The 15,444-nt window shown below is 35.2% G+C and overlaps 2 protein-coding genes across 2 annotated transcripts in view; both read left to right on the top strand.

Annotated features, from left to right (window-relative positions):
- Positions 1 to 2,897, top strand: part of LOC111505283 (uncharacterized) — a 29,637-nt gene extending 26,740 nt beyond the window's left edge. The window contains exon 6 of the mRNA XM_074180138.1: positions 2,649 to 2,897. Coding sequence (XP_074036239.1) covers positions 2,649 to 2,800 — 152 coding nt within the window. The 3' untranslated portion in view covers positions 2,801 to 2,897. The remainder of the gene's footprint in view (positions 1 to 2,648) is intronic.
- Positions 2,898 to 14,029: 11,132 nt separating this feature from the next.
- Positions 14,030 to 15,444, top strand: part of LOC111514790 (sodium- and chloride-dependent GABA transporter 2) — a 74,101-nt gene continuing 72,686 nt past the window's right edge. The window contains exon 1 of the mRNA XM_074180137.1: positions 14,030 to 14,345. The gene's annotated coding sequence lies outside the window, so the exon portion shown is untranslated. The remainder of the gene's footprint in view (positions 14,346 to 15,444) is intronic.

The following is a 15,444-nucleotide window of genomic DNA, read 5'->3' as shown; positions in this document are numbered from 1 at the left end:
CCATAATGATTTTTGCAGTTTGTTCCAAGGGCCAATTTCTGCCCTTAACTATATTTCTAGACTAGGATGCTTTTTTTGCATTTCAAGTATTATTGTGTATTGTGACACTTAACGACATCTAGTGGCGAGTAGTGGTACTATGTACCATCTTTTTCAGCTACCCGCTAGGTGGTATTAGGCGTAATTAAATATTTGGATTTACCACGTTGGTTTGAGAAAGTTCTGGTTCTAGCTAGTGTATTCCGATCACCTCGAGATGGCAGTAATAATTGCATATAAAAAGGCTAGCGGCGCAACTGCGAGTTAGTCTGCGTAGGAAAGGCGAAGGAAGCGAAACTGTCTATTGTGAAATAAAGTAATACCCGTCAATAAAAGTATTTTGATTTGACTTATTGTTTTTATGTGCGATTTGTTAGTATGGAAAAAAAGCGAAAAATCGACAGTGAATGCAGAACATTCCAAGAAAAATGGAACTTTCAGTATTTTGTGATTGAGCCCAGTAATAAGGCGCTATGTTTAATTTGTAATGAAACCATAGCTGTTCTCAAAGACTACAACATTAAACGACACTATGAATCGAAACATCTTCAAAGTAACTCCAAGTATACCTACAGGAAGTTTGCGGAAGGTAAAATTTGAAGCTTTGAAACGCGGAGCCAAATCGCAGCAATATTTGTTTACCAAAGCGAATACTGAACAAGAGTCTGCAACTCGCGTCAGCTTTCATGTGGCTCTTGAAATCGGAAAACGTGGCAAACCATTCACCGATGGAGAAATGATAAAAGAATGGTTGATTACAGTAGCTGAAGAAATATGCTTCGAAAAGGTAAATTTATTTAAAAGTGTCAGTTTGTCAGCAAACACCGTGGCTCGGAGGGTGCAAGACATCGCAGAAAATATATCATCTCAACTGTCTGATAAAAATGGACATCATGAGTGGTTTTCTGTAGCATTGGATGAGTCAACGGATGTGTCAGATACTGCTCAGGTGTTGATTTTTATTCGCGGAGTAGATGAAAGCTATGAAGTGTATGAAGAACTTCTTGATATTGATAGTATTCACGGCACGACAACTGGGGCAGATATTTTCAAGGGAGTTGAAAATGCCATTAATAAAAAAAACCTTCGATGGAGAAATTTGAAATCTATAACAACTGATGGAGGCAAAAATATGTATGGTAAAAATAAAGGAGTGGTTGCACTTGTGTCAAAGGCTGTAGAAAATGATGGTGGTTCAAGACCATTAGTCTTACACTGTATCATTCATCAACAGTCCTTGTGCGGAAAATGTCTGAAGTTCTTAAACCAGTCATATCAGTTGTTAACTTCATCAGATCCATTGGGCGAAATCACCGACAATTCCGCGAGTTTATTCAACAGATTGGAGAACATGATTTACCATTTCATACTGCCGTACGCTGGCTTAGTTGCGGAAAAGTCCTTAAGCGCTTGTGTGAACTTCGAGCAGAGATCGTTTTTTTTTTAATGAGAAGCAGCGCCCTTTTGCCGATTTAGAAAATGGTTAATGGATGTGGAAGTTAGCCTTCTATGTCGATTTGACAAATCATATGAACGAACTGAATTTGAGATTGCAAGGAGAAAATCAGCTTCTCCCTGATTTATATACCAATATCAAATCCTTCAGGCAGAAGATAATACTATTTCAATCGCAATTACGTAAAAAATGTTTCACATATTTTGAAACATGTGAAATATTCAGCCACACTACAGAGACTGAATTTCCCGTCAATTTTGCAATAGAAACTTTGAGTGCTTTGAAGATAAATTTTGATACTCGTTTTTCAGATTTTGATGTCATTGCGAATGAAATTAAGCTTTTTCAAAATCCTTTTGATTCTGACATTGAAACCCTGGCTCCGGAAGTCCAAATGGAAATTATTGATTTCCGGTGCAGTGATATGCTCAAGAACAAATATCAAAATTCATCTTTGTTGGAATTTTATAAGAGTCTTCCAATGGAACAATTTGATAATTTGCATAAATTTGCTCGTGGGTTGTTTTCTGTTTTTGGTACTACTTATTTATGTGAGAAAACGTTTTTCAAGATGAAGTACACAAAGAATGTTTACAGATCTCAGTTAACCGATGAGCATCTTAAATCTCTTTTGAGCTCTTTTGAACTGGTACAAGTAAAATTGATCCACAATTACAAAGTATTGTCGGTGGAAAATCACAATTAAATAAATCTCATTAGTCATTGGCTGTCGCGGGCCGGATTGATGACACTGGCGGGCCGGATTTGGCTCGCGGGCCGTGGTTTGGAGACCCTTGATTTAGACTATAGTCAGTCGCGGAAAGTGAATTATCACTTAAAAATCTCTTTTTTTCAACTGATAGCCAAGAACTCGTGATACTTTCCAAAATGATTATTCATCTGTTTAAAAATCTGTTTGAAATCTGTTTGAAATCTGTTTAAAATCTGTTTTTTCGTTAATCAGCTGTCGCCCCGAAACGAACGACAACTCTCAGAAGTTCAACGTGTGATTCCTAGCATTCATACATTTACAGTTCAAACAGACTAGTCTAAACAATTCGAGTGAATCGAATAAACTATATAACGAATATATTGGAAAATTTGCTTTCCATAAATGTGATTATCAAACTGATAATTAATATTTGCGTTTCAGGTTTTTGGTTGTTGAGAGATGAGAAATCCGAAGGATGGACAAGGGGAATGGACATACTTTTACAAGTAGGTGCTGTGGGAGACGTAGTATCTACTCCTTCAAATTTTCCAACCTGTGGAAATTTCATTGGACCAGAGTTCTTCCTTCTGTGAAGGGGTTTCTATATGTACTGAATACGTGATATGTCTCATAGACTAGAAATGTATATGTTTGAATGAATGTTCCTGAATAAAGTTGATTTTCTGTTTATTTGTTTTCCCCAAATCAATTTAGTTTCTGGGATGAAAATATTGAATGAGAATATAGGTAATTGGAAATATTTTTGAATATTTTCTTCCAATCTCAATGAAATTAGTGTTTGAATTCATTATGAAATACTTCGTTGATTGTTTCTTTCAGTTAACACGTTTCCAAATATTCGTCTTTGATCTCTGAATGAAGAAATTGAAAATCAACCTACCTCTAGCTAACCTAACCTAACCTAACCTAGCCTAACCTAACCTAACCTAACCTAACCTAACCTAACCTAACCTAACCTAACCTAACCTAACCTAACCTACCTCTAGCTAACCATAATGCAAAGCAAATTCGTAATCAAAGTCGAAATATATATTTCATCTAGGATTTTCAACTTCAAATAGTTAATTCTGACTATTAATCATATAACTTAGATTTTGAGTTTGTATTTTGAACTTTTAGGGAGGTTTCAATTGAAATCTCTCCAACTTGAAACTGAAAATTCCAACTAACAAAGCATTAGTTAACCAACACCAGACAGCGTTCGACCAGCCATAAGTATCATCAGTGGTGCCAAATTTAACCACGAATGCATTTTTGAACTCTTTTGTCTTCAGAAGACAAGACTGATTGAAAAATAGAGATCTTTCCCCACGGGATCGGCAGAACAAGATTCGTCGTTGGTCACACAGTAGCTTTCGCAGCAAGGCATCCAGATACTTTGCAGTAAAAACCGCTATGAGAAGAGAGAATGTATGTCGTTCGGTGGTGAATGCCAAATTTTTCATTGCACATCTTCCCCGGCAGCAGGAGGTTGCATATTTTTTATGAGGATCTAGAGGTGATTTCGAATTAGGGTAGAAGTAACCAGGTTCAATTTAATGCCACGAAAACCCGGCTTTCTCCAAAAAAGAAATGTCTCCGAGCTAGATATGATGATGTCAGGACATACAATTCCGCTTTCTACTTCGATAAATTTGTTGGGGGTTGAAATGGACACCAATATGTCTTGGCACAATCATGTTGCTGAGATTGCAAAGACAGCTTCTCAAAAACTTGGAACACTGTTCCAAATCAAGAAACTATACAAACTTCCATCAACTGGAGCTCCGCTCCAAAGCATACCCTGAATCTGCTGAATTCCAGCAATAATAGAGCTATCCCTTCGATTGGAGATGTGAACATCACTGGCAGCCTTGATAGTCCGGAACATCGAAGGTTGGAGATTTGTCTCTCTTTTACAGATACTTTCACGGGAGGTCTTCAAGAAGGTCGCACGTTTGAATCCACCACGAGTGGCTCATCGTTTTGGGGTTCAACTCAGTATACCTCGAACTTCACTGTTCGAAAACTCTTTCACTTGGAGAACTGCGTTTATGTGGTATAAACTTCCTGAGAACGTTTTTCCAAATGAATATAATCTCCAGCGATTCAAATTCAACGTGAATCGCTACTTCCGCACAGGCCCTGCCCTTAGAGCGTCTTGAGGATTTTCCTGTAGTGCTTGTGTTTTGCTCTTATGAAAAAATAGACTGCTTTGGAGGGCAACGTTCATGGAGGAGATTTTCATGGTGGTTTTTCGTGTAGAATAATTGGGTATAATCGTTAATTTACATTTAGCTCGTTCCTATTCTATGAGCTCTTTGATTCATGTAATTGATCTGAATTGATCATTTTTGATATGAACTACTCCTGTAGAGTTGTGAACTTTTCAAGAAAAGAAACTATGGAAGCTATGCCTACTTCATAGATTATCACAAAAAATTGCCATTGGTATATTTCTATGCACAAGAATTTGATTATTGTGTTTTTTATTGCAGATAAAGGTACACGAATGCAGTTTCAATTATATTAGGTTATGTCAAAAGTTTTGTCAGTTTTATGAGTCCAATTTGAACTGCAATATCTTAGTGAATACTTATTCAATTCAATTGAAATGAGTTCCATTCGAATCAGTATACTTTTGCCAACGTAACACGAGTCGATTAGTTTCGTCAGCATAAAACTTGTTAGCTCGGGATTCGACGGAGGCCGTTTTTGTCGGGTCATGATAGACGAAGGTTCTACCGGTGAGAAAGTTATCGAAGAACTGGAAAAGATGATAGTCGGTTGGCGAGAGATCTGGGAAGTATGGTGGGTGAAGCAGAACTTCGACGCTCAATTCGTTACATTATTCGACGGTGATTTGTGAAACGTGCGCGTGGGCGTTTTCTTGGAGCAGGATCAGACCTCTTCTGTTGACCAGTGCTGGCTGCTGGTGACGCAGTTTTCGGTATGTTTCACCGATTTTCTCACAATATTACCCTGATATGATGGTTTGATTGTTTGCAGAAAGTTATTTTTACTCACACTAGCCGCTGAGCATCATACAGTAACCATGATAATTTTTTTGTGGGTCTTTTGTCTTTGAAAAGTGCCTGGGTGGCACATACGTGTCCAACCATTGTTCCGACGTCTTCTGTTGTAGAGGATCTACACGTGACAATTCGATTTAAAAAAAGATCGCTTTAGTTGCGTGAAAGCAAAGAAGAACTGACCTCAAAACATAACAATTCCTGCCGATGGATCAAATCGTGGGGCACCCACTTATCGAGTTTTTTGACTATTTTAATACGTTTTGAACCATTAAAATGCGCATTGGAGCAGATGCCCAAATATTTCGATTACACGTCCGTTTCTGTCTACAGGGGGGGTCAAGTTTTCGTTGGAACGCCCTGTATATTTTTCATCAATAAAACATACATGTCATTCAAAGAGATACTGGGGAACATATGGATGCTTATCGAACTGGTTAGCACTAAATCACGCATGCTTACAAACTTTTCAGGTTTTATATACAGTGTCATCCCCAAAGTATGCACCATATGGGAAACTTATTTATTAAGGGTTTTCGACAAAAAGTTATTCCTGATAAAAGTTTGTGCATCCCCTGAAACTGAACATGCACCAACAAAATACAGTACAACATACGTAATATACGAGGAGCCTTCATATATTTGATTCTGTGACAGGAGTAAAGTAGTCTTATTTTGGAAAATTTCGGGAAATGTTATCTACAAAAGTTGTTAGGCATTGGAGAATACATCTAGATCTGAAGTTATGACCATCTAAGTGAAGTTTTATTTTTTTACTAAAATATTTTATATGGGGACTACGAAAAACAAATTTTTGCTAAAACGATAAATAGACAGCATCCTGTATACGACTGTTCATTTTCTTTTTGCCTGTGATATTACAAATCACACAACTGTCGTGTTAACCACGGTCAATTTTTGTAAAAAGTAAATCAATTTTGAAAGTTTTTGGTGCAAAGTTATTTTTATTTTTGTTATCACCGAAAATTGCTCAAAATTATACAGTATTGTAACAGAAACTTAATATTCAAAAATATTAAATCACAAAACATTATTTCTGAACAAACTCATTGACTTCCTGTCCAAAATATGTGTTTTAAGTTGAATCTCCAGAAAATCAATGAGTTTATTCCGAAATGCTTATTTTATTTTGATGTTTTCTGATTTGATATTATTGAATATTAAGTTCTTGTTACACTACTGTATAATTTCGAGTAATTTTCGGTGTTAACAAAAAATAAAAATAATTCTGCACCAAAAACTTTGAAAAATTATTTTACTCTTCAAAAAAATTTACCATGGTTAACACCATAGTTGTGTAATTTGTAATATTGCAGGCTTTCAAAATAAACCGTCGTATACAGGATACTGTGTTTTTATCGTTTTAGCAATTTTTTTTGTAGTTCCCCATTGAAAAAAATGGGTAAAAAAATAAAACTTCACTTAGATAGCCATGACTTCAAATATAGATGAATTTTTCGAAGCTGAAAAACTTTTCTGGGATTTTTCAAAATAAAAGTACTCTACTATTGTCTCAAAATCAAATATTTGAAGGCTCCTCGTATATTACGTATGTTTTACTGTATTTCATTGGTGCATGTTCAGTTTCAGGGGATGCACAAACTCTTATCAGAAATAATTTTTTGTCGAAAAACCCTTAATAAAGACCAGAGAAGTCTAGTGCAGCTCAACATACCTTCCCATTCCAAACAGCCCGTCGTACACCCTCTTATGTAATGATTATTATTAGATTCCAAGTGAATACTACTACATGGACTGAAAAGTCTCGGCCTAACACATAGATGGCGTTAGTCTTATTGCATTCACCGCTTTTTCAGTTAGTTGGTTTGCTGACTTCAAACGTAGTCGTGGAGACACCAATGATGCAGAATACACTGGATGTCTAAATGAGGCAGTAACCCCAGAAAACAAAAAAAAATCACAAATTTGTTCAGGATGGTCGGGAAGTGAAGTTCCGTGGGTTAGTTGACATTGTAAAGATATCAAAAGAACGTGTTGGTCATAATTTGCATGAGCATTTGTCTATGAGAAAGCTCTGTGCAAAGTTGGTGCCATGAACAAGAACGTTTCGATGATTCTGAGCAGTGTTTGGCCATGTTTAAACGTAGCGAACCAAAATTTTTGCGTCGTTATGTGACAATAGATGAAACAGGGATCTATCACTACAATCCAGAATCAAAACGATCGTCATCTGAGCGAAGTGCAACTGGTGTAACTTGTCCAAAGCACCCGAAAGGACAACCATCGGCTGGAAAGGTTATGACCTCGGTATTTTGGGATGTGCGTGGTGTAATATTCATCGACTATCTTTGGAAGGAAAATACCATCAATAGTGAATATTATACTGGAGTGTTTGAAGGTCGAAATTGCACAAAAAAAACCTATTTGGAAATGGAAGTTGCTTCAATGCCCAGCGACTACTGGTTGTTCGCATACCTCAAAAAAATGCTCACCGGTAAGGAATTTCGTTCAAATGAAGAGGATATTGCTGAAACTGCGGCTTATTCTGAGGAAAAAGATAAATCTTTGATGAATAAAGCCGACATTGAACAAAGACAACGCGTTTTCTTTCTTAGGCCCGGGACTTTGCAGCCCAGCTGTTAGGTTCATAACAGGTAGTTAGAAATATATACATTAGGATGATTGAGATATTAAAAAGTTACACTACTAGGGTATCATTTGATGACCTTCATTACCTTCATTATATACAGTGCATTTCTTTAATGCCCCCCTCCTTTTATTTTTTCAAGGGGTCAACTCAAAAAATTGAAATTTGAGATAATGGAATCAATGTAGGAACACTTTATTTTGAAGTGAAAATGACAGATGAAACTTCCATGATGGCAACTGGGCGCCATCTGCGAAAAAGAAAATTAAATGGAAAGGGGGGTCTTCTGACACATCATTTTGAATTTTCTGAAGAATACTTCACAACCCTAGAATATGAAGTCAATATCTTCACCTACTACAAAATGGCGGAACATTTGATAATTTCCTGAAGACAAACAGAATAATATCGATATTTCCATAAATATTCCTTTTCATCTTCCATATGGCAATTACCACAACCCGATAAGGTTTGTTAAGTTATTTTTTGTTTATTAAAACGTCAAAAAATGTCAGAAAAACAATGAATATTGTTCAGTTAGAATCTTCTCATTTAGTTTTTGGTTTTACTAGTAGAGAGGTATCACGTCAACAATCTCTGAAATGGTCAATTCTCGTCCACTGAAAGAAAATATTGAAGCGATTTTTATTTACGGTGCGACGCGTAACTTCCACGAGAATTTCTGTAGAAAATGTTTGAGGGAACTTGTATTCAAATTCACAACTACCGGTAATGTATACAGCAAAAAGCCCCCAGGTCATCCGTCCATTACGGAAGAACAGCAAGTGCAAATAATTGGTGAGATGGTAGTAAATCCTAAACAGTCTACTTATTCGGACGCTAATGTTTGTCAGTTGTTTCCTTCTACTGTGTGGAGATTTTTGAAGAGGAATAGGTATCATCCATACAAAATTAAAATGGTACACCAATTAAATGAAGATGACCCTGATATTTGTTTTAGTGATGAATGTACATTTTTTTTAACGAAAATGTTCACAGACAAAATTGTCGTTAGCAGAGTGACACCAACCCTCACGTTTTCCGGGAAACACATACCCAATATCCAGAAAAATTAACGTTTCGGTAGGAATATTGGGAAACCATATTGTAGGACCTCTATTTTTTGATCAAAATTCAAGAGGAGACCTGTATTTGAATGTCTGGAAACTACTGGTCACCCTCTCATCACTAAATTCTTCGAAGCGAATCCTAATGAATTCGATATGGATATTGTATTCCAACAAGATCTAGCACCACCACATTACTCCAGAGAAGTAAGAAACCATTTGGATACTACTTTTCCCGGTCGTTGGATTGGGCGTCGATGTCCTACAGAATGGCCAGCTCGCTCACCAGATTTCACACCTTTGGACTTTTTTATGGGGCTATGGAAGCAAAAGGAGTACGAAACTGAACCTGCTTCAATATTGGATATACGGAAGATAATGATAAATATTTGTAGAAATATTGACGTTACTGTGTTCGAAAATGTTCGGCGTAAAATATCGAATAGGCTGTTCAAATGTCAGGATGTTCAAGGCAACCATTTCGAGCATCTTCTGAACTAACCTCAAGCTTATTACTTCATATTATGCAGTTAAGTGTCACTGTATTCAGGCAATTATTGAAAGTTTCGCCATTTTGTAGTAGTTGAAGATATTGACATTATACTCTAGGGCTGTGAAGCATTTGTCAGGAGCTTTAAAAAATGTGTCACAAGATTCCCCTTTCCATTTAATATTTTTCTCAGATGGCGCCCAGCATTGAAAGTCAGTTTCCATCAGCCCCTGATGATGATAAGTAGGTTAGCGAAACGCACGATGAGATACATTGTTTTTAGTTCCGATGAGGTAAAAGTGTTTCCTTTAGATTTCTTTAAATACCGTGTTTCATGTCTGTGATCAACAAGCAATTTGCTAAGTGACGTTTTCATTTATGACATATGAATATTATGTTCCTTCATTGGTAAATCATAATTAAGTAGAATAATATAATACGAAAAATGGCAACATTGATCCTCCCTGGCGATATTCCCAAGAATCCATGTAGAAATAGATACAGAATGTGTTAAAGTTCATTTTTTGTCATCTCGATTCGCCAATAATATTCATGATCACTTAAAATACCTTCTGTGTTAAATGGGGTTTGGTGTAATATTTTTCGCTTTGGTCCCTTACGAATTCCGTACTTTCGCATTTTGGTGGATGCCGCCGGGAGCACAGTGAAAGGGTGATCCGTAACGATCTCCCAAGGGTTTGATAGAATTTTCAGATAAAAGCGGTATTACGGCCGGATAAAAAAAATGCTCTATCGAATGGGCACATTTCACTCAAAAACTCGTTGGGTAGGGGCTGGCAGCGGATGGCACGCGATAAAGTGGTTATAAAACTATGATTGATAAATGAATGGTACGACGAATATACAGGGGACCAATGGAAACAAAACACGGCCGAATGAAAATTTGACGAAAACGAATGATCGTTATTTTAACTTACAAGATTAAAGGTGACGTTCAGTTATTCTGGTGTTTATCAAGAATTGTGTAGGACTATGAATTCGATGGTTTCTTAAAAATTAATATGTTTTTCACAATCCTCCTTTCGAAGAAGTGACGAATCATCAATAGTGTGAGGTCGAATCCTTAAGCTGTGCTAAGTACAAATTTTTCCACAAAAATTGTGTTACAAGAAGTTCGGTGAACGTTTATTGAAGTAAGTAAGTATGGTGACTTGTCAATAACTTATAGCATCATTCATTTCACGATATCCAGTCCATGAAATTTTAATACTTTTCCTAAGCAGAAAAATTGCAGAATCAATACTCCTGACTGATCTGGATTCAATAATTCTGTACAATCTATCTCGTCTTGTGTTTGTAGATCTTTTGCTGGAAAAAGCCTCATTAGTTTACTTCATAGTACATGTAAAAGAGGTAGCGAAACGTACATGACTTTCTAGTAGATCTTCAACTAGAATTTCCTAATATGACTGATAACCAATCGGTGCGGAGCTTATTGTTGAATCACCTGAAAATATAACTTTTAACGGGTGATAATCAACTGTATTACCAAATATGCGCCGAACTAATTGACTATTATGAGACAACAAGTATAGCTGAGGCATTAGCCAATCTAATAATGACACTGATGATCTTCAAACATGACTCAACCTCTGACGGAAGCAGCAAACTGTTACGAAGGTTTGAAATAGATGAACACTTCAATCTAGCAGACCACTATCATAATGATTTGAAAGGGTTATATTTTTAGGAGTGATTAATTTTTTGGGAAAGAAAGTTTTTGGCTTTCTACTACTCCATCTGATACAAAAAAAATGGATGAGAGAATCTTCCAAAGAAAGGAAGGATTAATCAATTTGAAAATAAGTAACTCTATACATGGATGTGTAGATCATGCAAAGAAGTAACTTTCAGACACAAACTGAAAGAAAGTCCTCCTGAAACAGCTACTTTCATATAAACATTGAATTACACGAAAGAAAAAATTCTTTCGAAACAAATACTTCTATATGAACACTGAATTATACAGAAGATACTTTTCTCTATTCAGTTTGTATATATAATCATAATCTTCATGCAGCCAGTCTTCATTGTGGTTCTTCCGTTGAATCTGGTCATTATTACTTATTGGTCGAAGACGAAACGTACTGGTTTGGCGATAGTCGTGTCAACAAGTGTTCTGGCGATGTCTTGAATTCATTGGAACCTCTGGAGACACCCTATATTTTATTCAATGGATGAGAGTACATTGGCAGATCATGATCTGCAATGCATTTACTGAACAATATGATATTTATTCTTGCCACTGGCGTTCGTAAGAGATTTGCATTGAATCATGTTAAAAAGAAAGTGATACGCTACTGCTTTCCCTTGAAAAACAATTATTTTCGAAATCCACATTCCCTTTGGTGCATTGTAAATCCAATATGGAAACAGCTACATATATTTTCACAATTAACTTAATATGGGTATCAAATGTCAGGGCTTGACTAGAAGAATAGTACACCTTGAAAAAGATGCAAAGTCAAGATGACCGCAGCTACAAAATGGCGAATTACATTTCACCTTATAATAATGAAGCACTGAACAGTATGAGAAAAATTGAGTAACGAAATTAGAAACTGAAAACTTGAAAATAAAATAAGTAGAAAAGTTTGGGTTGAAGGTTTTTTGAAAAAAAAAAAAAATAGATACTATGTAGATAATGTACTGAAAACTAAAAAATAATCCGAAAGATCCTAGGTAGCCGTCATCACACCACTCTTCTCAGAAATCTATAGTATTGATCAGGGGTTATATTGTTTGGAAAAAAAGTTTTTGGCTTTCTACTACTCTTAATGAATAAATAATAATAAGAAGGTTTATTCACGAATTTTTACAGAATAAATTTCACAAATACACATTAATACAACATATAGATACAGTATATCAATAGGTAGGTATATAATAAAAATAAGTATATAATAAAATTGATTTGTGAGTAAACAAGTGCAAAATCACTGAAGCAGTCATAAAGCTGCTTGTGCGTGATATTTAAACTACTAAAAATAAACTTTGTCACAACAGTGTGTATGGCATCATAGTTGGTAGGTATAAATATTTTGTCATATTCGGTATATTGTCACAATCATGCATTTGGGTCATATTCATACTCCATCTTGATACCTTTTATTTAGTATATTGTGTAGAAATCATGTGAATGAAATCTGACTCAATTCCATAACGAATCTTTGAAATACAAACTGAGTAGAGAAAGGTGTTTTTTGCGTAATTCAGTGTTCATATAAAAGTATTTGTTTCGAAATAATTTTTTCATGTAATTCCATGTTTATATATCGATCGGTGGCCGATCAGTTCGACGTGGGTGCTTTGTTTACTCACTCGAATTGACCGCCGTGTTAGTCGGTGGTTCAAGCCCCAGGCTGAACGATCGATTTTCACTTGATATTGTCCAACCCGTATTAGAAATCACACGTTAAAAGGTAAGACCTCGTTAATCCACAGCTCGCACACGTTTCGACTTCTGAGAGTTGTCGTTCCTAGGGGTACGACAGCTAGTTAATGGAAAAACAGATTATCAACAGTTTTTTTTTTAACAGCTGTTTCAGTAGGGTTCGCTCTTCCATTTTGTGTCTGAAATTTACTTCTTTTTTGAAATTAAATGCTTTCTTTCTTTCTTTGGAAGATTTCCACATTTATTTGTATCAAAATGGAGTAGTAGAATGCCAAAAACTTTCTTTCTCAAAAATATATAGAGGAAATTTTTTCAAATTGATACTTTATTAGTGAGAATTATTTTTAAGTGAAATTATCACACTGAAATGAACAAAATGAATTGTGGAAAATTACCCTGAACGTACAAAGAAATTGAATCCTAAGTTGAAAATAACCTGCTCCTGTTCTTATTTGTATGGGCTCAAGTACTATTTGGAAAATGCCGGTGTAAGGGTAGTTTCACAAGAAACTATGTGATTTTGAGTTTCACCCGTCCAGACAAAATTTTTCGATGGCACCTCTAGAAAGATTGGCTTCATCTCTAAATATACTTATTGCTTCCGACAGGATTTTTCTGTCGGTGATTCTTTTCCCCATCATATGCTGAATGATCATTGATTCAGAGAATCATGTGGTAAACCAACTTACAAATCTTCATCGGAATAACAACTTCAAAACAATGTGTGTTCTGAAACAGTGTTTGATAGAACATGAGGTGTTCGAAAGAAATGAAGATAAAGAACTGTGCTTCATTAAAAAAAACCAGTATAATAGGGATTCTTATTTGTTTTATGTATTGCTTTCTATGAGTTTTATTTCTCATTTTGTGGTTTCCAAGAAACAATAAATTGGAAGATATTTTCTTTTCACATATACTGCGAATTCTCAACTACCAATTAACATTTGTTGAACTGAGTAGTGGGAACTTATTATAAAATAAAGTTTAATGTTTCAGTGTCATTCATGCTACTCAATTCTTAGCTCTTTCAAATGTATGAAACTGCTCCCAGGATGTTGGTTCTTGATGATTAAGAATATTTTGTTTATTTTACGTTACCGGATTTCACATTTTCAAAGAAGAAAATTTGAATTGATTATAATAGCCAGCCAACATATAGCATAATCTGAAATATATCTTGCATCAGCTTCGAGTAATCTGTGGAGGAACGAAATATAGAGAGCGAATTGATGGTAATATTACAACAAAGCCTTCTTTTTGCTGATACCGACATCGTCTATGATTTAGTTTCGACAACAATCCGGAATGTGAAAGGATCTATAAATACTATGAAGCAGGAGATACCGCGGGCATAAAATGGCGAGAATAAGTGAGCAACACAGTTTTGTGACTTTTGTTACAATTAACTAGTTCCAAGTAGTTAGTGTGTGGACAGAGCGGTAGAAGCCGCCACAGATTCAAAAACGTTGATTTCACAAGTTTAAATTTGTGCCTGATCGTAGACGGTGAGTGTGTGATAATATTTTATTCAAAAATGATTGAAAAACTAGATCTTTCTTAAGATAATCATGTTTAATGTCGTACACTTGTATCATGTGAAGCAAGTTGAGAGAAAGAAAATATGAAATTTCCGAAAACTATTTCAAATTCAGTTCCGTTCAACTCGAAAGACAACCTCCAATTTGATATCATATAGGTAGAACTCACTTCAGTAAATTCTTTCAACTTGTTGAAAATGACATGTTGACGTACTGACATTAAAATAATACTTATAACAAATAATTTATTGAATTTGGGGTAAATTTATAATTGAAATCGTCTTGTAGAATACAAATGATCAATTTCCACTAGAATAAATGACAATAACATTAATATCACAAATTATTTGAACATTTGTTGAACATTTATATAATGATTGTAAAAGGAGTAATTGAAAAAAAATATCGAGGATATTTCATCTTTCATAAAAAATAGATAGGTACTGGACTTGTACGTTCGATAGGTACGGATTTGTTTCAAACAGAAACAAACAATAAACTCAGGCATAAAATACAAGTGTGCAAAAAAAAAAATATTGTAAGATGAAATGAGGTTTTACCAAAAATAATTTAGCAAAAATATTTCAGATCACTCTATACACACATGCAAACATGGGGTTTGGAATTGTAGTTGACAACTGAAAAATAAAACTTGAAAAGTTCACAAACATGAAACGAAATATTGAAGATGAATAATAATGATTGAAAATGAGTAATTTTGTTTTAAGTTCTTTAAATTTAGTAGAAATTATGTAACTTTCACTTATTCCAATGAATCATTCACATTTCGATCCATAATGATTCATTTTTTTCACCGATTGGCCTTTGCATTCAATTTTTTGTTCATTTTTCTAATCTTTGATTTCAAAGATGAGTGACAAATGGAAGAGAATCATCTCTTGACCTTTGACAGAATCACATTGACGGTAATTTGAAATAAGATCATGGTCACTGATAATAAAGTATCAGGTCCATATAGTTATTTCAATGAATCTTCTTGACTTTTGACAAAACTGACTTTACTATTGCGTTCTTCCAATAGAAAGGAAAAGCTCCGTTTCCATGA

The sequence above is a fragment of the Leptinotarsa decemlineata genome, unplaced genomic scaffold (genome assembly GCF_025532065.1).
Source record: "Leptinotarsa decemlineata unplaced genomic scaffold, Ldec_3_MD MMD2_tig00026294_RagTag_RagTag, whole genome shotgun sequence".
Lineage (NCBI taxonomy): Eukaryota > Metazoa > Arthropoda > Insecta > Coleoptera > Chrysomelidae > Leptinotarsa > Leptinotarsa decemlineata.
This window is presented reverse-complemented; position numbering and strand designations above follow the sequence as displayed.